Source organism: Lissotriton helveticus, chromosome 7 (genome assembly GCF_964261635.1).
Source record: "Lissotriton helveticus chromosome 7, aLisHel1.1, whole genome shotgun sequence".
Taxonomy (NCBI): Eukaryota; Metazoa; Chordata; class Amphibia; order Caudata; family Salamandridae; genus Lissotriton; species Lissotriton helveticus.
In genome coordinates this window covers 1,671,915,872-1,671,943,665 of record NC_136068.1, presented here as the reverse complement: position 1 = coordinate 1,671,943,665, position 27,794 = coordinate 1,671,915,872, and the positions used below count along the sequence as shown (strand labels likewise).

Sequence of the window (27,794 nt, the reverse complement as noted above, 5' to 3'; positions counted from 1 at the left end):
AAGAGGACCGTTACAGTATTACTATTCAAACTCTGATGTGACATTTTCTGAACTTCCTGTCCGAAGAAACCTGAACCCTGTACATACAACTCAAGATGTAGCAAAATACATGAGTGATTATTTTCTTAATGTAGGTAAAATAAATATAGATGACGCACACAAAGATAACTTGACCTGTTCATTATACGAAAAAGAGAAAATGTTTCTAAACATGGTAGAGAAAAGAAGAGAACGTTTCCAAAAGAAAGCAAAAGACATAAATCAGAAAACCCCTAAATGGGCTGAAAGCATAGAGAGCACCTAAAATAGTGGGGCTAATGCTGCTATGTCGCTGGATTTCGAAAGGAAAGGGAAACTTTGTCTTCAAAGAGAAAGAACCAGTTATTATAATAATATATTCATTGGTTCCAGTGAATGCAAACATAATTCCAAGGTAATTGGGGGTTGGGGTTTCAAAGATGGGTCAGAGCAGTGTTTCCTGGAATTTATTTTATATGTGGGAACAAGGCTTATTTCAAATTGCCCGACCATTGGTACGGAAGCTGTTACTTTGGTATTGTCTTTCCAAAGATATACCATGTGGGGAAAATCACTGGAAGCACTGAAAAAACTAATGAATTAGTACGTAGCAAAAGCGAAAGTGTTGCAGAAATAGGTGATATTTTTAGTGCAACGATACCTAAAGTGGGAGTGGCTCTGAACACACACAGAATTTGCAAATTGTCAACAGTAGTGGATCGGTTATCTACTGACACTGCTGGAGGATTCCTGATGGTCAATACCGAATATGTTGCGGTTAGATCAATGGTTTTACAAAATTGAATTGCTCTTGACACCTTATTGGCAAAAGAGGGCGGAGTCTGCAGAATGTTGAAAGCGCAACATTGTTGCACTGACATACCTGACAAAAGTGTGGAGATCAAAGGGTATGTGAGAAACATTACTAATTTAAAAAAAGAGCTTAAACCACTTGAGGTTGACAGTGCCTGGAAGAGACTTACTGATGGTCTCTCTGCTGTAGGTAGTTGGTTTTCTAACTTAGGTAAAAGTCTTGTTAGCAAAATACTGATGCCAATAGCAGGAATAGGTTTAGTAGTGTTCATAATATTAATTTGCTGCAAATGTCGAAAACACAACAAGAAATATACTGTGAATAAGCGAGGAGTGAAAAGAAATGTTGATGAGCTTGAATTAGAAGAATTAAATAATCACATTTATAAATGGGTGAAAAATTCTCACCCTAATAAAGATACTGAGAAAAAGTTGAACCAAATATTTGAAGAGATTGAACTAGGAAAAATGTGAAAAATTGGCATCTGGTTTCATTAATTTGTGATGATATAAAATATCATCAAAGAGGGGATTGATGGAGCAAGGATTCGCACGTACAGCGACTTGCTTGTAATCATGAACCTCAAATAACCCTAATTGCCTAATCAATCTGTTTTGTCTTATTAAGTTGCCCTTTATTCTGACATTTGGGTGTCCCAGCGAAGCTTGCCTATGTGTTTTCTAATCGTAATACGCTTGATATTAAGATGGCTGCTGCTAAGCGGGAATTTCTTCTGCGCATGCGTCGGTCATACCCATGTGACATGACGTACTCGCAGTTCTGGTGGGAAACCTTTTGCACTTGCGCAGTATAACTAAGATGGCTGCTTTATGTTCTCACATGCCTGAAGCTTGCACTGCCGCTTTTGCTATGCTGTTTGTCTGCATTAATGACTAAAGCTATAGTTACATTAAAGTAATGGGAGTAGTATAGGGATTCGTGCTATACAGTGTATTCATTTTTTCTGTGTTTTAAAACTGTTTCTATTTACTTTTCATGCATCGTAAATCCTTGGGCATGAGGGACGGGAATACGCAATGTTGACAACCCCTTCTGCGCATGACAGTCTTCCGCCAGAGGATGATTTCTGTGTTCTTGAACGCCAGCAAGATAGAGGCACCAGCCAAGATGTGCCTGGGAACTCACGTCTAACCCCACCAAGAAGAAGTCAAAAGACTACAATGTATTAAACGATAGACGGTCCATTGTTTAGTAAATTGAAGACCTCATGGGAACCTAGAGGTCTAACTAGTCTAGGTTTAGCTAGAGAATTTGTCCGACTTTTCCGAATAGCTGACCTGTCACTGACCCAACGCACTCAATAGCTGATCAAGAAACAGAGGTGCTGCCGAGCACTCTGTCAGACAGACTCACAGACCCATTCGGGGTTTTGAGAACCTTAAGTGCTGATGAAGCACTTTGCTGGGGAATTCGTGAACCCAATCGGGGTTTTGACTGATAGCTGCAGAGAAGGTATAGCGCAGGTATTGCAACAGAACCTGCGGGTGATGGTCTCAACTTTGATGGTCCTGTCCTGATCCTATACCAAATACCATGGAATGCTGGATGGTTTACCCTCATTAACCTATGTCATGCATTCTTTTCAATCCCATTGCATCCAGACAGCGAATTTCTTTTCTCATTTGAATTCGACAGTCATGTATATGTCTGGAATCGTGGCGGATGGTGTTTCTGTCTGCTGCAGTGCCCCTTGCCATTCTAATTTGGTTGGGGTGGAACAGGAGCATCTGGCGGGCGGACCGCCACCGCCGTCCTGGAGGTGGCGATCAACCCGATATGCTAATGGGCCCCATAGTGTTTAGCAGCACCAAAAGCTGAATAAGAATATCACACACCAATAAATAGATACTCCAACAAGAATCTATTTTCATGAATCTTTAGAGACCTTGATCATCAAAATCCACCAGAGGGTTTAAGAGATACAGATTTTATAATCTTTTATCACGTTTAAATGCAATAACAAACAATCAATCATCAGCAAAAAGTTAGTAAACTTTTCAAAAGTTTGAAAGAGTTGGTGTGAGTACTCCAGTCCGGGTTGGGTGACCAAATCATTCAGGGAAAAGGCCTAGGGGTCTAGAAAGGATACTTGGGGCAGTTACCCTGCCATCAGAGTGTTTTTTAAGCAAGTTCCAAACTTCACAGAATGACTGCTAGTGACGTCAATATCAATACATTGGTCCTGATGCAGAAGATACAGGCAAAGGAACTCAAAAGGATGGTCTGGTGGCTCCTCAGTCAACAGGTAATGTGGGTTGACTTTTCCACGGCAATCAAAGTCCCCCAAAGTCCTCTACATTTCAGTTGTCTATCATCCAAGGTTTCACTACTGTCTCGATGCACCGTGGTTTGAAGCAAAATATTTGTTGGGGGCTGTGTACCTGGAGTGTTACAAATCTTAACTCTGAGAGCAATACTGGATCTGGAAGACACATGTGCAAATTGTGGCTATCTCAGATTTGCCTCTTGTCTTGCCCTGTAACTGGTAGTGGCAAAACCTCTGCAGTGGCTACCAGCTTGTCGGTTTTGGTTCTTTTACTTGTAATTCTAAACCTGGTTCCAGGGAATCAGCCGACTGAACCTTGGAGTCACTGCTGTGGGTGAGGGTGGGAAATCGACTTCCCCCATGTCAGGAGCCAGCAGGCACAGTCCTAATATCACTAGACCAAAAGAGCAGCAGGTGCAGTACTCTCAATGGGGCATCCTTTCTTTGTGCGAATCAAGGGCAGCATGGCAGACCTTCTCTGGTCCTTTCTTCTTCTCCAGTATGAACTGAGGAGTCAAGGGTACCACCCTTATCCCAGGAAAGAGCCCAGAGGAGAAAGCATGGTCATTAGCCAATGGGCTAGTATTTCCCCTCCTATCTAGTAGTGAGTTTTCCCCTAGTAGGTTACAAGGAATTCCAGAATCTGGCTAAAAAGGGGACTAACCAAGGGAGACGAAAAGTGGGCCTCTCCACCTTCATTTCAACCGATACTTCCGGACTAGCCGTCGCCATAGATCTTGATTCCCCCTGGCTGTTATGCGTCAAACTTGACATTCCGCCTTTCTTCAGCCTACTGATCATAAATATTCACATTCACCCCACGCCCAAACAAAGACGGGAAAGTATTGACCACTTATTAGCCTCACTTGCCACTCTAAAACTTGCCTACCCCGAAGTCAACATAATTTTGTCAGGGGACTTCAATATGACTCTATCGCAAGAAACAAATGGCACCAGGAGGCACACTCAGGCCAAAACTCGATGTGACACTCTCGGCAAACAATGCGCAGTCCACCTGTACGATCTGTCAATGCGAATGCTTACTGGTCATAACCCGACAGACACCCCAGCAGCATACACAAGGGTCACTCAAAGTCAGCCTCAATTATTGACTATTCTTTCACGGACCATAACTTCGTTCCTCAGATCACAAACTTTCAAATCTTGAATAGAGCAGAGAGCGACCACCATCCGCAATCCTTCACGCACTTAAGAAAAAACACAAATCCAATTCTCACTAACGCAATGTCGAAACAACCTCATTGCTACAACCTCAAATGCCTCACTTGGAAAAAGGATAATATAAGTGACTTTATGGAAAAATGTATCAGCATCTTGGAGAATTTCAAAACCGAACCATCTAGCATTCAGGCTTGGGAGTCATTCACCTTTGAACTAAATCAAAAATGGTCCAAACAAGCTACTGGCAGAAAAGCAGAAAAACCGTTGGGGGCAGCATGGTTCACCAAGAGCCTCAGAACTCAAAAACAACAACTGAATAACTACCTATGAAAACTAAGAACACAGGGCTCATCTTCCACCCAAGACCAACTACTTAAAATTTCCAAAGCCAGAAAAGACCTTAAAAGAGACATCATGGTGGCCAAGAAAGTATTCCAGAAACTTCACTGGGCAAAACTCCATTACTCTTGCAAACAAAGGGACTCCAAGCTGTTCTGGGAAATCATCAACCAGTTAACAAATGGCAGGAACCGACACCATAACTAGGACATTATGGAGGAAACATGGAGAGCCCATATTGAATCATTATATAACGAAATCTTCCCTCAGGCATCGTCGATTGTGGCTTCCAACCAAGTAACTGAGCCACTGCTAGAGACCCAGCAAAAAATGACAAACCCCTCTGATTCAGATTTTCTTCCGCAGATCCTTAAAGAACTAGTCTTAAAAACAATAAAATAAATTAAGGTCTGAGGGTGCCCCTGGGCCTAATGGCCTCCCGAACGCTTTGTTTCGGCACAAACCACCATTCTGGGTAGATCATTTGTCTCCACTGTTTTCGGAAATTCTAACTTCTAACATGATCCCGGACTCCTGGAGGGGAAGTATTCTAAGCCCCATATATAAATCGGGTTCCCGTTCTGATTCTTCAAATTACAGACTGATTGTGTTAATCGATGTGGAGGCTAAAATCTACGCATCAAACCTGCTGGTAGATCTAGAGGATTGGGCGGCATGAAAAAACCTTATTCCACCTGCGCAACCCAGATTTAGGGCTGGGATGGGCACCCTGACGAACATTTCCGCTGTAACCCTCCTGGCCAATCAAGCTCTCAGAAGATCAAGGCCACTCTATATATGCTTCGTTGACCTTAAAGCAGCCTTTGACAAGGTTTCAAGAGCTAAGCTATTGGAAAAAATACACAACTGGGTGGTACCAGCTAAGTTGCTGGAGGCCATAATCAATCTGTATTCCCAGACATGGGTCCAAATCAGGAAAGGAGACGGGCTCAGCATTACTAAGAAGATTCACAAAATCAACGGTCTAAAACAAGGGTGCGTGCTGGCACCGTGTCTCTTTAACATTTACACTGCCGACATGGATGAGCACCTTCGGTCAATCCAATGTGACCCTCCAAAACTTGGCAAAACACCCATACTCAGCCTTCAATATGCGGATGACATCGTCTTACTGGCGCAAACGCCAATTGGTTTGCAACGACTAATCACTTTACTTGGAGCTTATACCACCTCGGTCCAACTGACCATCAATCACCAAAAAACGAATGTGATGCGATTTAACAAACACCATAAAGCCAATCGCAAACTCACTTGGACTGTGGATAAGCGACCTTTGACCGAGGTGGATTCATAAAAATATCTAGGCTTCCAAATTGATCGCAAACTCACCTTCAAGATTCATCAGTCCCAAGGTCGCACGAAATCCAAACAGCTGCAGTTTGCCTTCAAAGTCTTAAAAAACAAGCTTGCAGGCGGCTCCACTGGCCACCTACTAAAGGTTATAGCAGCAACATTCCTGCCCTCCATCTCATATGGCACAGAAATCCTGAATGGCAAGGACGCTACAGGCTTGAACCTGGAGCAATCAATTCTTTTTAGGAAACTGTTTGCAATCCTCCGCCATATTCCGCAAGCCCAAATCCGACTTGAGTATGGTCTAAGAAACCAGATCCCCAACAGACAAGGCACACTAGTCAAGTACTATTGGAGGATGCGGGACGCAGAGGAAAACACACTCGCACACCACTGCTGGGCAGAAATCGAAAAGCAAGCCAGCCTCAAAAATTCAATCTTCGAAGTTCTGAAGGCCTCACTCTCAGCACTGAAGTTAGAGGAGGCATTGCTCACAGTTCCTACCTACTCCGGCTTTAAATCAGTGGTCAACAAAGCCATAAAATGGCATTCTTTATTATTAGACAAAACTGCCCTAGCAAACAACAAGCATGCCTGGGCCGTTATGCAATCAAACCAAAGGTTGCAACCCCAACCCTACTTGCTAGATCACTTCCCACAACAGAAAAAACACTTTTTCACGTTATTAAGGCTTGGGTCATACCCATCAAAGGACCTAACCCCGAAATGGAAATACATATGGCAATCAAAGGAATGCCGCCTGTGCAGAGCATGGGACGAGTCCTTACTGCATCTACTATGCATTTGCCCTGCTTTAACAGAAACGCGCAAAAGTGGCCTCCGGGAGGGCTTCATGAAGTAACAAATAAGAACTGTCTCATGGGCTCGTCCATCCCACTGTCCTGCAGAGCCATAAACTTTCTAAAAAATGCGGCAAGAGAACTGGCCAATGCAGAACCAGTTAACCAACTCATGCAGCGTTAGATCATTTGGCTCCGAAATCACCAGACAGTTTTGCTAACATGTTAATTCTTTTACAAAAAAAAGAGAGAGAAACAAAAAAACACTGCCTTTTATATCTTTTAGGAAATAATAATTACGTATACCCTTTGCATGTTTTACTCATGGTGGTTTTTCCACCCTTTTATGGTTTTTTTTAATGAAATCAAATAAAAGTATATTGACTTGTGAGTTTTCTGTATTGTATGGAATACAGCTATCCCAGAGTGCCCCATTCTTGCCCCTTTCAAAATAGCAAGATCCTTACATGGTTGTCAGGAGCAAGGTAGCCGATCCTAGAGGTCTGGTTCTCAGAGGGCCACATACCCATGGGAAACCCATTTGGCCACAGGTTCTCCTTACATATATCTGTGTTCTGATAGACTACAGGAGCAAAAGACAGCCTGATCAGGAGTGTTGTCATAGTCAGCCCTTCAAAGGTGGCTTCCCCTTTGAAGCTCACGCTTTGGGATAACACCCTGAATGGCCATCCTAGGAAAAGAGGTGACACCTCTCTCTGTGGCAACTGCCTTTTTTCCTAGACCTGGAGTTCATTCACACATCCCCACAGGTGGTCAAAAATGTCTTTGTGTCATGGCCTTATAGTGGCTACTGGACTAGCTGGAGTACAGAGTGGCAACTTTGTAAAAGTTCCTTAACTTTGATAGTGACTTTAAATCTGGCCTCGCCATCAAGTTGAATCTTATGCCACAATCAATTTTATACCTTCCTCGACCTTGTTAGGTAGTCCCATTCAGAAGTTAGCGGGGCTGGAATGCCAGCCGGTAACCCTGTGTTTTCCAATGTGGTGATACACCTTTCCAAAGCAAAACAACAATTTGAAGTGTTGCTGCCAAGACATATTGAAAATCATATATGCTAATTAAATATATTTATATATATATATATATATATATATATATATATATATATATATATATATATATATATATATATATATATATATATATATATATATATATATATATATATATGTATATATATATATATATATAGCTCCCTGCCATATGGATCCAGAGGCCTCCCTTAAGGGAAACCTACATATATCATTAAGGGAAGTTGTGGCTTTGCCATCAGGTGAAATGGCAAAGTTGAACAGATAGTGCAATACACTGCGCTGTCAGCTTGCAGTGGAAGGCTGGGGTCCACTTTATGCAAGGTGGCACAAACAGTGCTGCAGCCCTGGCTGACCACACAATTGGTTGTATCCAATTTAACATAACTTTGTATAGAGTTAGAATATTGGTGCTTAGGTCTGGATAGAAGGCCTCAGTGCACTCTCAGAATCAAAAAAACAGTAGCATCAGTCCTAAAATGTGGGGGTACCATGCAAAAAGATGCATTTACTTACAGAGAACATAACATGAGAAAAATCCAACATCGAATCTGAAATATAGAGAGCTTTTTAGTACATTATTTGACACCGGAATGACAAAAATAAAATCTCTATACCCAGCAATAATATTCTTGACTGCTAAAAATGTTTACTTTTGTCTAATGCCCATGTAAAATACATAATTGTCTAGTAAGGCTATATTGTATGGTGCAGAAACCCAGTGGCATTGAGAGCTAAATGTCACCTGTGGACTGAAGAACCTATTGTGCCAAACTGACAAGGACTCATTGGATGAAGTCATCATTGTTATCACCAGTGATATCATACAACATGTCATGAGTGATGTAATATGTGAGGTTAGAAGCAGCGCATTGGGGACACACACTATAGTTCACTCAACTAACAAAAACTAGTGAATGTCTGTGCTTCTTTTTAGATCAAACCATTAATGTTGTCACTAACATATTCACCTCAATATAACATCACTTTAACATTTGGATTGATCAATTAATACAGATAAATATCAAGGGAATCTATGTCTGTGATAATCTTGATAAAACCTTTCTTTCTTTCCAACAGAAGAACCCTTGTGGGCTGGCAGTCGATGTTGGATGTGGTACGGGACAGAGCACTCATTTCTTAGCTGCTCATTTCCAGAAGGTTGTTGGGATCGACATTAGTGAGTCTCAGATCCAAGAGGCCAAGAGTTTTGTCTCAGCCCCCAATTTGGACTTCATGTAAGTAAGCATTAGCTTTTAGCAGATGTTTCATAGCATGTAAAGAAATGTGAACAATCAAGGGGTTTGGAGTAATTATGGCCCTGCTAGACTCAACCCTTCGGGTTGACAAAATGCTGGTAAGTAACTCTGGTGTGAAAATTTTGGGAATCATTGTAAGATTAAATGTTAAATTGGTGGGGAGGCTAAAAAAGAAAAACATAATAATACTTTTTAAATTAAGAACATTTAAATATATTTATTGAACATAGCAATACAATATTAATTTCATTAGCTCTGCATTTTCATTTTGCAAGTTCCTATCTTTATGTGCCTAACATTACTTCCAAAATTCAGTGTTGCTCATTTAAATGTTATTGATGTAGTACAGCCAAACAATTTCAATATCCAATATAGTCACTTTCTATTATTATCAGGTGAAATAATTGGTTCCTTGATGTTGTAAAGCCAACAAAGGTTTCACGGTTTAAAGTGAACAGTAGCTTTTTGGGGGCTTAATCATTTCACCTCACAAATTAACAGGTTAGGGTTATCCTTCTAAATACTGTAGACGTTCTCTTTTAGTTCCAGTATCACATTCATCCTTACAAATTCAGTCATATATATAAGCACCCTGTATACCACTTTTAAGAGAATCCAATTATTTTCCAAAGTTTTATTCACTACTAATCTTAAAGATCTAAATTTTACCAATTTATACTGCTGAATCTCAATATCAAGTTAAATGCCCCATTTCTCTTCATTCTGTTGATCTTCCTGATCTGAAGCACATGTTCTTCGTCTTTCCAGCTGCCAGACATTCATGAGTGGCTGGCGAGGCAATAAACATGAAGAGATGTTAGGAATTTAACTGATATTGAAATACCCATAGTTGCACCATGTCTTTGGTATGGCAGGGGATTTTAATATTTAGTATTATCCTCTATCCTCCATAATGTCCTGTAAAATAATTAATGCTATAGGTGAAGCCTGAACACATTTTTGGCACAGCCCTTATAGAGAATCTCTTAATTTGCTACTACCGAATTTCTGTCTGTTTTTTGCTTTTGATTCTCTTTCATGTCCACCAGTTGTGAGTTCAACTTTTTCCAGCAGAGGCTACTCTATTCTAATTGATTTTGTCCTGTTCTCAGTTGATCTCCAACAGTGGGTTAGGGACTCACAATTTTAGAAAATGTGTTTAGCACCCATAATCACCTATTGTTAGACCTGGCTGACCTTGTTTTTGCTGGCCTAAGGACTCTGTGCACTTTGATACTGCTAACAAGTTCTAATGTTCTTTTTCTCTCATCTTAAAACATGTGTACATTGGCTTATACCCAATTGGCATATTTAATGTACTTGTAAATCTCAAGTAAAGGGGTACTACATGTGCACACAGACTGGAAATTAATTGCTACTAGTGGGCCTATATCACAGATTGTGCCGCCCACCTAAGTATCCCTTTAAACATGTCTCATGACTGCCACTGCAGAACGTGTGTGTTCAGTTTTAAACTGGCAATTTGAACAGGCAAAATAAACCTTTTACCAGCTCCAAACATTATTTTTATTACAGAGAAGTCCCCATAGGGCAGGGTGCAATTTATTTAAAAAGTAGGACATACACTTTCAAGAGTGCCATATCCTGGTAGTGCAAAACACTTAAATTTGTATTTCACTACTACAAAGCCTAGCCCTCTCATTGAATAACATTGGAATTGCCTTATTACATTTTATAAACATAATTTCTAAATGGAAAGACATAGTCAGTTCATCTTTGGTGCCTCTGGAATCACATTTAAAATCCTAACTTATAATGAAGTCAGATTTTAAAGTACAATTCTTAAAATGCTACTTTTAGAAAGTTGCCTTGTCTTGCCTTAGCCATTTGGTGCCTGCCGCCTGCCTGGGTGAGAGGACTGGATTTAGCTCACAGTGGCTTTGTGTATTCTGCCAAGAGAGTCAAGCACAACAAATAGCTTAGGTGTGATTTGATGGGTCATCACTGGCAGGATGGGTAGAAGGAACTGGGCCGAGCCCAATTTAAACTTGAATATGTGAAATCATAAGCAGTGCATTTCGGGGACACACGTTATAGTTCACTCACCCACCAAAAACTAGTGAATGTCTGTCCTTTTTTAGATCAAACCGTTAATGTTGTATCTGACATTTCCACCTAAATATAACATCACTTTAACCTTTGAATTGTTCAATGAAAATAGATAAAGATCAAAGGAATCTATGCCTGTGATAATCTTTATAAGACCTTTCTTTCTTTCCAACAGGAGAAACCTTAGTTCTGTCAGTTGATGTTGGCTGTGGTACACGACAAAGCACTCATTTCTTAGCTTATCATTCCCAGAAGGTTGTTGCCACACAAAGAGCTGCATACCCCACGTAGGTGGTCTGGAGCCAGGGCCAAGAAGGCAGGGCATCTATGTACTTCAAAGGCATGCCTCTGGAATAGAGATGGGAGGAACTTGCATTGTTCCAATCCACAGCATTCTGCATAGTTGCAGAAAAACTCAGTGGGATTCTATGGAATTTTGCCAATGTGTGAAAGATATGCAGCTCGCACTGCTCGTGCTGCAATTTAGCACCAGTAACAGAAGTAGTTCTGAAAATCACCCTGAAATAGCATGCACCCATTAGAGTTGATGTTGCTGCTGCTCGAGTAAAACATCACTCTGGTGCTTGTTATACTCGCTCATGCTCACCAGCCTATATATTCTGAAACCTCGCAGGAGAAAAATTACTGCAAGTAGCAATTGGCTGAATTTTGCCAGAACTTCATATTAATTTGGTACACTGTAGATCTGACTGTTTTTGCCGCCCCAAGGAGTCAAGCTGGGCAACCTAAACCTACACGTATGATCACACGCTTTAATACACAGTCTGCAAAAATAGTACAAATGTTCCACAAGAATTGGCATATTCTTAAAACTGATAATATCCTCAGAAATCAAATTTCAACACAGCCATTAATGACATACAGAAGATCGAAATCCATTAAGGACTTACTGGTTTCTAGCCACTATGAATCTACAGTTAGTTCTAAAGAACCAAAAAACAGGTTCTTTCCTTGCCTGAAATGCAAGGCAAGTAAATATAGTTGCAAAAAGACATCTTATGAAGTACCTGGCAAAAGTGTAAAAACCATGAGAAACATTAACATACTACTGAATTGCAACTCAGAATTTACTGTATACTGTTTAGAGTGTCCTTGCATGAAAAAATATATTGGTAGCACCATAAATGCAACAAAGAAGCGAGTGCTAGAACACATGCAAGCGATAGCTAAAAAGGATAGAACCTATCCAGTGGTTCACTTTGAAGAATGTTACTTAAGTAATTGTGATCTTCTAACATTTTATTGTTGGGACCAAATGTCTAAAAATGAGAAGGGGGGACAGGGTTAGAAAACTATGCGCCCTAGAGTCCAGATATATCATCAAATTAGGCACAAGGTCCCCTCAGGGCCTTAATAACGATGAGGAGTTATGGGCCCATTTGGAATAAATTCTAAGCATTGGTAAACATGTCTGTGTACATCAGCATCATTTCTGACTACTTTATGTAGTTTACCTTGTTAATAATTTTTTGTAACAATACATTTGTCCGATCAGGGAAGCTTCAGAATGGCATTTCCTGTATTGATTTTTGAGGTGAAATAATGGAGATCTTATGTGTTTGTTATTTTAAGTATCTACATTGTATATGTGACTTTAATGAGACTTGGTTCCTTATTTGACATTGTGTATTCCTCTTAGGGTTGAATTTAGGGAAATCATTCCTTCATTTGTCAAATAGATTTAAGAGATAGGAATCTAGACAGAAAAACCATTGTGTGCTCCATTCTGACAATGTATAGTTAAACTAACATGGAGATGAATCTTGACTCCTCCGTTCCATATTGAATTAAGCCCATTCAGGGTTATATGGTTTGATATAATAGTCCCATTTCTTTAGAAAGTGTGGTGCAAATGCATTCTTAAAAATAATTGCACACACAATACTGTTATTACCAAATAGTATAAAAAAGGGAATGAGATTCCATACAAATGGGAAGAACAGCAAACTCATGCTTCTCTTTGTCTAAAGATTATATGTTTTGCTCTATGTATAACGAGTGAGACAACACCGTGGACTTATTCTTTCAATTATGCTGCCCTATATGTTAAGATGGCCGACATGAAACTACAGCATTCAGAATGTATTATGTCAACGTCTATGTTTACCATTTATCTTTTTTTCAATTGCACTTGCACTTTAAAATGGTGGTACTTTATGGAAGCTATTGACATTGACAAAGTCAGGGCGGTAAACGGCATCTGTCAACACTGAGGGGGGATTCAGAAATGAAATAAATACATTTTTACATGGACCTGGTTTGAGTGTGCTCCTGCTTGTGTCGGCTGACACATATTAATTGCCGACTGTGTTTTGTTTATGTTACGCGGCTCGCCACCATGTACAGGAGGCACCCAAGGTGTGCGGTGCGATGGCAGAGGAAAACTTTGCTTATATATATATATATATATATATATATATATATATATATATATATATTCACTGAAAAAACCATAGGTTATAGGCCATATATAGTTAGGAATTAGCATTAACAAAACCTTGAAAATTCACTGAAAAAACCATAGGTTATACACCATATATAGTTAGGAATTAGCATTCACAAAACCTTATTTTACTCACACAAAACCATTAAAATTCGCATATATAGTTAGTTGCACTAACTATATATCGCGCACCCGCAATCCACTGCTGATCATGTCACATATTACATCATTCATGACATGGTCAGTGACATCACTGATGACATCACTGATGACATCTCAAATGACATCACTGATGACATCACTGATGACATCTCAAATGACATCACTGATGACATCACTGATGACATCTCATTTGACATTACTGATCACATCACTGATGACATCATTCATGTGATAATACGATGAACCTCTTCAGACTCTAATATAACCTTAGATACACTCAGTGTAAACAGACACTCACAGACTGTCACTCATCCATGGAGTTACTCACACACCTAGTCAGTCATGCAAAGAATCAATCACACCTCCATTTCCTCAACTATACAGTTATACACACCTTACTTATTCAAACATATACTAACACATATTTACTCTCTTATACAATCCCTGATACAAGTTCACAATAATCCATACAACCACTCACACATTCACTGGCTCTTATGCACAGTTATTTATATATGTCAACTCTCACATGTACTGTGTTTTACATATGTACTTACTTTGACATGTAGCACTGAGATATCCATTCACTCACCAATACACTCATGCACACAGTCAACCGCCCATACAGCTGTTTCCACATGCACTTTTGAACCCGTACATCTAGTGAATCAACTGCTCACACATCTATGCACAGAGTCATACACCTCCCAGCCACCCACACACACACTCAGTCTCCCATACAAATACTTGGGCAACCAATCAATAACCCATATAGTTACTCATATAGCTACTGATCAACACATGCAGCAGTTTACAGAACAACAGACATAATGATGCACAAATTAAGACAGTTTAGTCACTAACCCATGCACTCAGTGAGACACATTTAATCACTCACTCATACAGTCAGTCATGCACCAACTAAATCCTCCATCCAGACACTTATACATCCACTCATTCTTCAATAGGTAAGACATATTTTAACTTTACAGAAACATACAGTCACTGGATGTTGTCATCAGTGATGTCATCAGTGATGTCATTTGAGATGTCATCAGTGATGTCATCAGTGATGTCACTGACCATGTCATAAATGATGTAATATGTGACATGATCAGCAGTGGATTGCGGGTGCGCGATATATAGTTAGTGCAACTAACTATATATGCAAATTTCAATGGTTTTGTGTGAGTAAAATAAGGTTTTGTAAATGCTAATTCCTAACTATATATGGTGTATAACCTATGGTTTTTTCAGTGAATTTTCAAGGTTTTGTAAATGCTAATTCCTAACTATATATGGTCTATAACCTATGGTTTTTTCAGTGAATTTCAATGGTTTTTTAATAGCAAATATCAAAAGCTGTCAAATGTATTCTTCTTTTAAAGGAAAAATATATTTTATATGTTTTTAATATAATTTTTTTATGTATATATATTTTTTTATTATTTTTTTTTGTTTCGCTACCGGTCCGTGCACCGGGTAGCTTCCAGTTAGCTCAATTTGGTGCCGCAACCCGGTCCGCGAACCGGTAAACGTTCCGATAGCGCAAATGCCGCGTTAGAAAACAACATCGTGACGCGTCGCGTAAGCGCGACGTATCGCGTTGCCGCGTAATGAGTCTTATGACGCACCGCGTTAGCGCACCCGGAAGTGCTCCGGAGCGCGAACTGAGGCGCGAAGCGCAACACTCCGGAAGCGCTCCGGGTGCATAGCGGGACGCGTAACGTAAGAGTAACAAGTCATGTGACTTGTTAATAAAACTTTTTATTGGTTCATTTCACTTTTGGTTTCCTAATGATGTAAGGCTAGGTCATATGACCTCAAAATGACACTTTTCATTGGTTTAGAACATTTTTTTTCCCAAATGATGAAAGCCCCCACCTTTTTTCTCACTCTGACTTTCAACTTTGTGAGAGGAAGACCTATTTTCATTATTAGGAGATGGCTTCAATAGTAGCTGCAGCTGGTGCACCCCCACCACCTCCAAGAAAGGAAGGACCACCTACCCAGTTCCTTCCCAACCCTGAGGAAGAGGAGGAAGAAGAGGAAGTGGAGGTACATGAGAGAGTATTCTTGCCTGAACAGCCCCGGAAATCCCACCACAAGGACAATTTCATTTGGCAATTTTTTACATTCCCTGAAGGCCAAAAAAAAGTTAATGCCCGTCATGTGACATGCCTGATCTGCAAAGGAGTTCTGTCCCGAGGCACAGATAAAAAATATAGTTATGGGAACTACACTATGCATCGCCACATGGAAAGGTGGCATCCAATAAATTACAGTGTGGCTGAGCTGCGTGACCTCTGTGAAAACCCATGAACTCCTGTGGCCACCACCTCAACACAGGAAAGTCTTTCGGGACCAGAGGCGAGGGAGACGGTCCCCAATATCCAGAGCAATTTTCAACACATCAAGCTAGTGTGTAGATATTGTGGGGGACTACTTTGCTACGGGGAGATGAGTGTGATTTTAATGAACAGAGCATATGAAAACCACAAGTGCTCAAAACACCCCAAAAAGTGATTTTTTTTTTTGCTCCTGTTGAGCCGTTTCTAATGCCTGTTTTTCGTTGTTCCCCCTCAAAAAAAACATAAAAAAATTTAAATTGTTCAAAAAATTAAAAAAAAAAATGTTCAGAGAAATATTTAAAAAAATATAAAAGAACAAAAACAATAAAATAAAAAGTTCTTTTCAGAACTACCTCCCATTTATAAAAAAAAATGTTGTTGCGCTCCGTTAGCGCAACACAAAAAAAAGGAGAAAAAAAACAAGAGAAGGAGAGCATAAGAGAAAGAGAAAGAGAGAGTAATGTTAAGAGACAGACAGCAACAGAGAGCAACACCGATGTACTGTAATTTCCCTATCTTAGGCTCCATGCGAACAATTGCCTGAAAAGGATGGACACATTGAATCAAAATAGACTCATATGTGTTTAAATCCATCAATTCACGGGGAATGTCTACCAACTCCAGATTATTATGAACAGGTCTAGCAGGCATTCTGTTTTGATTTAATTTATCATAACAATATTTACAAATACGCTGATCAGAACTCAAATCAAAACAATTCTCCACCCACAAATATGTTGCAAAATCCTTCCACTCATAATTATTCATCTTTTCACTTTTTGCATATAAATCAACTAACCTAGTCTGAATCTTATAATGAGTCCGTCGACAACACACACAAGTAAAATTCGGCCTTTCACTTGATTTCACTTTAAACCTGGTAATTTCCTGCTCAAACTTTTCTGTATTTGAAATCTGTACATTGTCTTCCACATTACCTTGAATTGCTGTCTCAATTTCTACACTGTCCTCTTGCTCACGAAAATAACAAATCTCAATTTCTTCACAAATCTTCTTCACATCTAATTCTGTTCCATGCAAAAGAGCATTGTTTAATTGTTTAAGCTTAAGTGCTGGACTTTTTGCATAATACAACATTCTCACTAATTTCCTCATTTTGGTATGATGCACTGCTAACATCCTAAAATGATGAAAAACACTCTGACAGACTTTTCTAGAAAGACAAGCCAGTGAATGGCCTTGCAAACCTGTGATTCCTCTCACTCTGCAAGGATCTAAGTCTTGCAACAACTTCACTTTCTGCTTTATACTTTTTTTACTATATGTACATAAGAAATTACAAAACAAATCAATTGATTCCTGTCGCACACTACAAATACTTCCAAGTGTACACTGGACCCTTAGTACGTCTCCCTAAAACTCCATCAGATAACATCTCTTCTGGTTCTCTAGGCACAAGTTTCTCTATTTCAATCTGACAACCGTCTTTCACTTCATACGCTCGACCACTGGTGTCAACTGCATGCACTAAATCATTCTCCTGGAAGTAACTCTCCTCATTAAAAAATGGCTCGCAACTTGAACTGTGCATCCATTCTCCAGAAAAAACTTTACAAAAATTAGTCCGATTAATTACTCTTTTCCATCTACTGTTTGATTTGAAAACATCAATTGTCTTGTTAAGTGTCCTAATTCTATTGATTATTAAAATAAATAATTTTTTCTTAACTTCAAAAGCCTGATCAACAATCTTCTCTACACTTTTCTTTTTCTTATAAAAAGCAGCTCCCTGTTTACCTTTCCTAATGTTTTTTTAACAAATTTAAAACCACTCTATTGCGAAACATTCGTCTACGAATGTCTCTAAACTGATTCTGCCTTCTATTCCTATACATATTATTCGCTCCAGTTTTAGGATTCTTTGAAGTTCTCTCCTTCCTTTTCAATTTTACTCTCTCATTTTCTTTTTCTACAGGCTGTCCATTATTTTGGTGGGGATATGGGTATGTAAGGTGTGTGTGTGGGTGTGACTGTGTGGGGTGTTTGAGTGTAAGTGGGAGTGTGGGTGTGTGAGGTGTGTGTGGGGTGTGTGTGGGTGTGGGAGGTATATGTGTAGGATGTGTATGTGAGTGTGAGATGTGTAGATGTCTCTGTGAGTTGTCTCTGTGAGTGTGGGGGGGGAGATGTGTGTGTGGGATGTGTGGGGTGTGTCTGTGAGATATTTGTGTGTATGTGCATGTGTGTGTGTGTGTGGTGGAAGGGGGGTGAGGTGTGTGTTTGAGTGTGGGTGTTTGGGCTGTGGGTGTGGGTGTGGATATGTAAGGTGTCGATGTGGGGGTGTGGGGTGTTTGACTGTGGGTGGAAGTGTGCATGTGTGAAGTGTGTGTGGGGAGTGTGTGGGTGTGTGGGTGTGGGGTTGTGTGCATGTGGGTGTGTGTGGAACACACTTGTAGGTACCTAAAACAACCACAGAACCCAAAAGCTCTTTTCAGTGCTACCCTACCTGTAATTACTCAAAATGATTATTTTACACTATTATTTTCACTATTTTTCACCTAAGTACGCTCCCTGGTACGCTCCCCGGTGCGTGCGCGTACCGGACGCTCCCCCCGCGAAAATCGATTTTTTTTATTTTTTATTGTCCCACGGGACCCTTTTATGGCCCCCACATCAAACCTAGGGGGTCAGGGGGGTGTACCCTGCCCCCTTTTGCTCATTTCCCCCTTTGATTTTTGCCACCTCTTGTATCTCAATCCTACCGAGACACAAGATGGCGGCCGCTGCTGACTGTTTTGAATGTTTACAGACACCCGAGAACCAATCAGCTTGCCGTGCGCAAGTCGCGTGGCGCGCCCGGAGCGCTCCCCGGTACACGTACCGGGGCGCGCTTACAGATATATACATTTTTTTAAACCTAAATTACTCAAAATCCACTGGAGCACATATCTTGAGACATAGCAAAGGCACATCGGGCTACCAGTCCCTACAATTTTGCCAAGTTTGGTTCAAATCCATTCAGCCGTTCGAGCTAAAACTGCGACAGACCGCCCTATGGAAATTAACATGGGGAAAACACGTTTTGGGACCCCCCTTTTATCTCAGCCCCCGCTTGACAAATCCCCCCAAACTTTCAGGGAAGGAGCGGAGCGGAGAGCCGCGAGGCAAAGTTGCTGAAAAATTCAGCCTGATTGCTCAACCGGCGCCAAAGTTATTCCAAATAGAATGTTGCGATTTCCCTATGGAAATCGATCCTAACTATATATACCTACTGGCGACCGCCAGTAGGTAATATATATATATATATATATATATATATGTATATTACCTACCCAGTAGGTAGTTAAAGTTAGGAGCTAGTCTCCATAGGAAAAGCATTTTTTCTATCCCCAATAACTTTGGCACCGATTGACGAATCTCCGTGAACATTTCAAAGCTAGTGGCCTGATCCAACAAGGGGAGGGGCTGAGAAAGAAGGGGGTCCCAGGTAATCTGCTCTCGCTTCCAAAATCAAAAGCAGATTGCTTTTCCACATGGGGAGCTACATGTTAGCAGCTCCCCGTGTGGAAAAGCAATGCAGTCTCCCGCAGGAGGCAGGGAGCCGGCGGGACCATGGGGTAATTGGGACTAAACTCATGTTCCCCAATGAAGAGGCCAGGCCCCGGAGGATGGGGTCTCTGGGGCCAGAAGTGGCCAGGAAAGGGGTCCACACCTAAAAAAATAATAATAAATAAAAGGCTGGCCGGCCCTGGGAGATGTGGTCCCCCGGGAGATTATTGACCTGAGGAGGGAGGCCACGTTGCCCTCTCCCAAAAAAAAAGGATGGTCAGGCCCTGGTGGATTAGGTCCCCAGGGCCAATAGTGGCCCAGGGAAGGCCAGTGGCCACGTGGCCTCCTTCCCTATAATAAAATAATAAAAAGTAGAAAGCCAGTCCCACAGGATGGGGTCCCCAGGTCCAAAATTGTCCTGAGGAGAGGGCCCAAGCCACCCGCCTCCACATATAAAAAAAATAAAGAATGTTGGCCCTGCCCCAGGGGATGGGGTGCCCGGGGCTCAAACTGGCCTCGGGAAGGGGGCCAAGCAACCCCCTTCGGTAAAAAAAAAATAGGGTCAGGCCTTGTGGGATGGGGTCTCCAGGGCCCAAAAAATTGGAATGGAAGGGGGGCCACACAGCCCTCCTTCTAAAAAATTTTTAAAAATTGTGCCGGAGACCCTGCCCCCTTCCAGCAACACTCTGCAGGCACCCTGTGGCGCATTTTAAGTTGGAGAATTAATATCCCTTCAATCTTGAGGATGCCTGAGGGCCAACTAGCCCACCAGGTACCTCCAGTAAGTGCCACAGGGCTGTGTTGCAAAGAGGTGGTCCAAGGCCATACCCCTTTTTACACCTCAATACAACACAGCTCTGTAGCGCACACTGAAGGTACCTGGTGGGCTAGTTAGACCCCAGGGACCCTCAAGATTCAAGGAGACTTTTGAGTTGGGGGATTAAGTCCCCTTTTATCCTGAGGGTCCCTGGGGGCCAACAAGCCCACCAGGTACCTTTATTAAGCACAACAGTGTTGTGTTGCAGAGAGGTGTAAAAAGGGGTGTAGCCTTGGACCACCTCATTGCAACATAGCTCTGTGGTGCTTACTGGAGGTACCTGGTAGGCTAGTTGGCCCCAAGGGACCCTCAGGATTGAAGGGGAATTAATTCCCCAACTTAAAACCCACCAGGGGGTGCGTTTTCACAGTGGTGAAGGGAGGAGGCAGGCCTGATGTGACATGTGTGTGATTATCCAATCACTCCACCAAAACTAAAAAAAAAGTACTTATAAATTCACAATGCACTCTCCTTGCGGTACACAAATCATCCAGTCAGTAACCATGTACTCATGTTATGACCCAGGGCAGTCTTGGTGGCAAGGGTATGATTCCACCCCGTTAGAGGGAGAGACATGTACACACCAGTATACCCGGAACCAGTTTAAAAGAGCCCTGGCATCACAAAATGGATGCTGCAGCCACAGACACAAGTCTGGCCTCCTGCTGCTGGACTAAACTCCGGTAGAAGAGTCCTGGACAATAGGTTTCCTGTCACAGAGATGTGTAACCACCTCCCAGAGAGGCCTTAGTGGATCGGGACTGGGTGGGTGCGCTGAGAAAGTGCTTTGAAGTCTGCACTGGGCCACAGTTGGTGTTCCTGTGCATAGCCCAGTTCAAACTGGTTGCAGGGACTACAAGCCCCTGCTCTGGCATGAACCTGAAGAAAGGAAATGGGTGTAGCCACCCCTCTTTCCAAACACTCCCATAGGTGGGTCCCCAGAGTAGGTCCAACCGCTTCCTTGGGTATAAGAAAGAACCCCCTGACTACAGGACTTTAGATTACACCTGGGCGAAACTCTGCAACAGAAATACTGGAACTTCGACGATCTACATGACTAGATGACTGAAGAATCTCCCTTGGAGTAAAGGAGTTACTCCCTTGCTTGCCAGGCACCAAAGACGCAACTGCCCGGTCTGCCTCTCCGAAGCTCCCGCCAGACTTCAGAGTAATTGCAGCCCATGAGGGGGATTTCCAAGCTTCTCTGAGGCCAACCTGAGTCCCCAGCAAAGCTGAGACCCACAGCCCTTGTGAGTACCGTGGAACAGAAACCCCTGGACACATTTGCAAGTGCAGCAGCCTCTCGACGTTCCTTGAGGCTGTGCATTCGGTTACTTGTAGCCCAGACCCCGAGCACCTTTTCCACTGAAGATTGCTGTCTTACACTCCACGAGTGTTCCCTGAGCTAGCCCTTTGTGTTTTCGCTCGAGATAACATCAGGATCTCTGGTCAGTTGACTGGTGGGTGCATGAGAAGGGAGCTTTGACGTTCCTTGTGGTTTCCTGGTTGCACCAGATGTGCCCTGACTCTCCAACACTTGGGAAGTCCCCTGGACCTTGCTGGTCCGCACCAAAGCCTATTTTCTCTTCCTGCCTGGGTTGCTGTTGCCAAGGCTTGTTGGGGACTTTTCAGGCACCGACACCGCAGCAATCAACATCCTTGATTTGATTTCACATTTTTTATTTTATTTTACATTTCATAAAGCGCAGCGTATGCCCAAGGACGTCTTGGCGCTGAAAACAGACTAGAGTCCAGAATACCAACTCATCTTATTTATGCGAAACTAAATTTTTAAACAACCAGGTTTTCAAACGACTTCTGAACAACATCAGGGAGTTACTGTTTTTAATCTCTAAAGGAAGGGAGTTCCACACCTTAGCTGTTCCGAGAAAGAAACTCCCCCAACCAGGGTAGCTGCCTATACCTCGGGACTCCTTCATGGGGCAGCTCAAATAAAGCTCCTGGTCATCATCGACACCTCTTGGTTCTCGTGGCTGCAGAGTCGAGCTTCACCTTCTTCACCTGCAAGCACCCAACATCGGTGAGCATCTGCTCTTCGCCTTCCAGGTCACTGGCAAGTGACCCACACTCTGTCCCCTCTGCTTTCAGGTTCTTCTCTGGGTGAGGAAACTCAACTACTCTGGTGCTCCCGTGGGTATTGACTCTAGTACTTTGTAGTTCTAAAGAGGTTTGCTCCAAGTCCTCCCCTAAGTGTCCTTAATCCTTAAAATCCCAACCGCGACTTTCCCTATGGAAGTTAATGGTCATTCGTGGCTGTGTTTAGACACTGCACGCTTCCTCCTTGGGTCCCCTGTGTCACTACCTTGGGTGGTTCCCGGTGGCCCCAACGGCTCTACAGGCTCTAGGCCTTGTCTCTATGTCAGTCGTGGTTTTTATACCACTTTCTTAATATATGGGTTGGTTCGGCCCTAGGGCTCAACGCATATTATGCTTATTTACTGTGTGCTAATTAAGTTTACTTAATGTACTTTTGCTTCTAGCCTCATAAAGAGACTAGAGGGATGTGTTTAAAATAAATACATAATTTTTAAATATATATGTACCTGGTGTGGTTCTCCTTTCATTTGGTCATTCACGAGATTGTAGATTGGAAAAACACGCTGCTTTACATTCCTTCTTGACTTAGACTGAAGGCTGCTCTCCACAGCTACCACTAGGATAGCTTTACATAAAGGTTGTATTTAACCTACCATCAATAAGGGTCGTTTGGACTGGTGCAAGGTGCCCACTAGAATAGTGGACAGCATATGCCAGGCCACCTTCTCACATTGGTGTGCAACGTGTCGGATTCCAGCTTGCCATTGTTTTACCAGATAATCTCAAGTGATTGATCATTTGAAAACCACTAAAAGTACCAGAGGTACATATAATACAAGCTTAAATACAGTAAGTCTTACTGAACTTAGAGTTGCGTGTTAAGGGCTTAAGCACACCCTTTCTACAACTCAAGAGAGTTTATTAGGTAACAACTAGAGTAGGTAGGTGCATACACCACACCTCACTAGCAATGTCTTCAAGGCCAGATGTCAGCCAAGTACAGGCATCCAAGTATTTCCTTTTCAAGAGTTAAGGGCTCTGTGTACTCTGAGGAAATTGAAGACAGGCCAAGGTGCCAATACCATACGCCTCATAGAGGTGTTACTGCTAGATAACCTTAGACAGGCTTCAAAGCCTGAAAAGGTAGGCAGAGGGGTGGGAACAGCAGCAGAAGAAGAGCCCAGTGATTCAAACCAACTAGACTCAGACTCTGATGCTGCCCAGGCAGGTGACAATGACCAAGACCTGAACAATCCAGCTCTAATTGGAGATGAAGAAGGCTAAGGTGGCCCTATCTTTATCCCCCCAGGAAGAGTCGGGAGTGTGCCTAGAAGGCCAAGAACTTCTTCACAGCAATCCAACCATTCTGACACATCTGTAGGGACTTCTGTCTCTTCTCATAGGAGGGACACCTCCCAGGGGAAGAGAGAGACATAGATGAGATTTGAAGAAGCTCAGCTGAGAATAAGGAGACAAAAGGTAGCCTTGGAAAGGGAGTCCCTAGAGCTTGTAAAAGATGGTGGCAGCAACTTTGCTAGTGATAGGAAAAGGTTTTATGACCATAGAAACTTAAACTTCAAATTGTCCCACCCTACCAGAGTGGGGATGAGATCCGCAAATGGATAACTGCACTGGAAAGGGCCTGCAAAGTTCAGAAGATCCACCAGGAGAAGTGGATAGCTATATTGTGGCTCTCCTTTGCAGACAAGGTCAGAGACAAACTCCTCACTGTTAGAGAAGAAGATGCTGATGATTATACAGTCCTTAAGATTGCTCTGATTGAAGGTTTTGGCCTAACCACTGAACAATACAGGATAAAGTACAGAGACACTCAAAAGGCTCAGACTCAGGACTGGGTTGACTTTGTAGATTGTGCTACTTACGCTCTGGTGGGCTGGTTAATTGGCAGTAAGGTGTGTGATCATACAGGATTGTACAACATAATTATGAGGGAGCAGATCCTTAATATTTGTCAGAATCAGCTATAGCAGCAGCACCTGGTAGACTCTGATCAGACCTCTCCCCAAGAATTGGGAAAGAAGGCAGACAAATGGGTCAGAACCAGGGTGAACCAGAAGGTACAGAACCAAGGTGGTGACCAGAAGAAGCAAGATCCTAATAAGGGTGGGGAGAAGGGTAAAGACCAGAAGTCTTCACACGGTCCCCAAAAATCTTCTAATGGTGGGGATTCCCGATCATCCAAAAAGAAAGGCCAAAAGAAACAATGGTGTAACGTTTGTAAAAAAAACAGCCATTGGACCAGTGTATGTAATAGAACGAAAGACTCAACTCCAGCCACCATTGCCCCTAAGGCAACTGTTCCCCCTAGTTCAGCTCCAAGTGATGGTACTCAGAATAAAGGTGTAGTAGGGTTTACCCTGGGTTCTGAGATGGACTATGGCCTAGTCAGATTTCCAACTTAGGCTATACTGATCTGTGATAGAGGAATGGATATATACTCCTTTGTGCGGCCCAGTAACTTGGGCAAATACAGACAGCAGCCTTTTATCAATGGAAAAGAGGCTATGGCCTATAGAGACACAGGGCCAAGCGTCACAATAGTGACACAAGACCTTGAGACTCCTGAGCAGATTGTACTTGGTGAATTTTACCAAGTGACTAATGCTAGCAATGTCAGGACAGACCATTCCTTGGCAGTTGTTAATTTCTCCTGGGAAGGGGTAACTGGCCTCAATAAAGTTGTGGTAAGAGCAGACCTCCCTGTTTAATGCTCGCTTGGCAATGATTTAGAGATTTCAGCCTGGTCTGAAGTGGGGTTAAGGACCCATCCAGAAATTGTAGGAATCTCTCTACATGTGTTTGCTGTGACTAGGTCACAGGCCAAAATGTCTAAAACTGAACAGGCCCGGGACTCTGGAATAATGTACCAGGTGCCTTCCAAGAAAAGGAGCAGTAGGGTTAAGGCAGTGCCTTCTCCCCTGACTCAAAGTGAATATCAGAGTCTTGAGGGAGATGATTGTGCTCCTGCAGAAGGAACTGTCCCAGATGAGCTTGAGCCTGATCAGGTTGAGTTCTTGGGGACAGGGACCCTTCCAGCCAGGGCAGATCTGAGTCAGGAGCAGCTGAGCTGCCCTTCTCTTGAACCCCTCAGATAGCAGGCTGCTGCTGAGGCTGCTGGGATTGCTGGTGGCACCCATATGGTTTATTGTGATGATGGACTCCTGTATTCAGGGAGCAGAGACCCCAAGCCTGGTGCAACCAGGAGGTTGGTTATACCTTTGAAATTCAGGGGATTCCTATTGACAACAGCCCATGATATTCCTTTAGCAGGACACCTGGGCCAATACAAGACCTGGGACAAAATTGTCCCTTAATTTCATTGGCGCCACATGTCTGAAGACACAAAAGAGTTTTGTCGCTCATGTGTCACCTGTCAAGCCTGTGGTAAGGCAGGTGGCACTACTGTGGTGGAGGTTCCCCCTGAGAGGGTAGGGATTGACATTGTTGGTCCCATGAATCCTCAACAAGCATCTGGGCACAGGTTTATCCAAGTGGTGGTGGCAATGCCACAAGGTATCCAGAGGCAATTCCCCTTAGGACCACTACAGCACCTGTGGTGCCAAGAGCCCTCTTGGGAGTGTTCTCAAGAGTCAGTTTTCCTAAGGAGGTAGTTTCAGAGAGAGGCGCAAGCTTTATGTCTAGTTACTTGACTGCAATGTGGAAGGAGTGTGGGGTGAATTATAATTGCTTTTCCACATGGGGAGCTACATGTTAGCAGCTCCCCGTGTGGAAAAGCAATGCTGTCTCCCGCAGGAGGCAGGGAGCCGGCGGGACCATGGGGTAATTGGGACTAAACTCATGTTCCACAATGAAGAGGCCAGGCCCCGGAGGATGGGGTCTCTGGGGCCAGAAGTGACCAGGAAAGAGGTCCACACCTAAAAAAATAATAATAAATAAAAGGCTGGCCGGCCCCGGGAGATGTGGTCCCCCAGGAGATTATTGACCTGAGGAGGGAGGCCACGTTGCCCTCTTCCAAAAAAAAAAGGATGGTCAGGCCCTGGTGGATTAGGTCCCCAGGGCCAATAGTGGCCCAGGGAAGGCCAGCGGCCACGTGGCCTCCTTCCCTATAATAAAATAATAAAAAGTAGAAAGGCTGTCCCACAGGATGGGGTCCCCAGGTCCAAAATTGTCCTGAGGAGAGGGGCCAAGCCACCCGCCTCCACATATAAAAAAAATAAAGAATGTTGGCCCTGCCCCAGGGGATAGGGTGCCCGGGGCCCAAAATGGCCTCGGGAAGGGGGCCAAGCAACCCCCTTCGGTAAAAAAAAAATAGGGTCAGGCCTTGGGGGATGGGGTCTCCAGGGCCCAAAAAATTGGAATGGAAGGGGGGCCACACAGCCCTCCTTCTAAAAAAATTTAGAAAATTGTGCCGGAGACCCTGCCCCCTTCCAGCAACACTCTGCAGGCACCCTGCGGCGCATTTTAAGTTGGAGAATTAATTCCCCTTCAATCTTGAGGATGCCTGAGGGCCAACTAGCCCACCAGGTACCTCCAGTAAATGCCACAGGGCTGTGTTGCAAAGAGGTGGTATTATGCTTATTTACTGTGTGCTAATTAAGTTTACTTAATGTACTTTTGCTTCTAGCCTCATAAAGAGACTAGAGGGATGTGTTTAAAATAAATACCTAATTGTTATATATATATGTACCTGGTGTGGTTCTCCTTTCATTTGGTCATTCACGAGATTATAGATTGGAAAAACAAGCTGCTTTAAATTCCTTCTTGACTTAGACTGAAGGCTGCTCTCCACAGCTACCACTTGGATAGCGTTACATAAAGGTTGTATTTAACCTACCATCAATAAGGGTCGTTTGGACTGGTGCAAGGTGCCCACTAGAATATTGGACAGCATATGCCAGGCCACCTTCTCACATTGGTGTGCAACGTGTGGGATTCCAGCTTGCCATTGTTTTACCAGATAATCTCAAGTGATTGATCATTTGAAAACCACTAAAAGTACCAGAGGTACATATAATACAAGCTTAAATACAGTAAGTCTTACTGAACTTAGAGTTGCGTGTTAAGGGCTTAAGCACACCCTTTCTACAACTCAAGAGAGTTTATTAGGTAACAACTAGAGTAGGTAGGTGCATACACCACACCTCACTAGTAATGTCTTCAAGGCCAGATGTCAGCCAAGTACAGGCATCCAAGTATTTCCTTTTCAAGGGTTAAGGGCTCTGCGTACTATGAGGAAATTGAAGACAGGCCAAGGTGCCAATACCATACGCCTCATAGAGGTGTTACTGCTAGATAACCTTAGACAGGCTTCAAAG

General features: G+C 42.7%; 1 protein-coding gene across 1 annotated transcript in view; it reads left to right on the top strand.

Moving 5' to 3' along the window:
* LOC144769618 (putative methyltransferase DDB_G0268948) overlaps positions 1-27,794 on the top strand; it is a 302,277-nt gene that overhangs the window by 67,363 nt on the left and 207,120 nt on the right. The window contains exon 2 of the mRNA XM_078653782.1: positions 8,890-9,047. Within this exon, the coding sequence (XP_078509908.1) occupies positions 8,890-9,047 (158 nt within the window). The remainder of the gene's footprint in view (positions 1-8,889; positions 9,048-27,794) is intronic.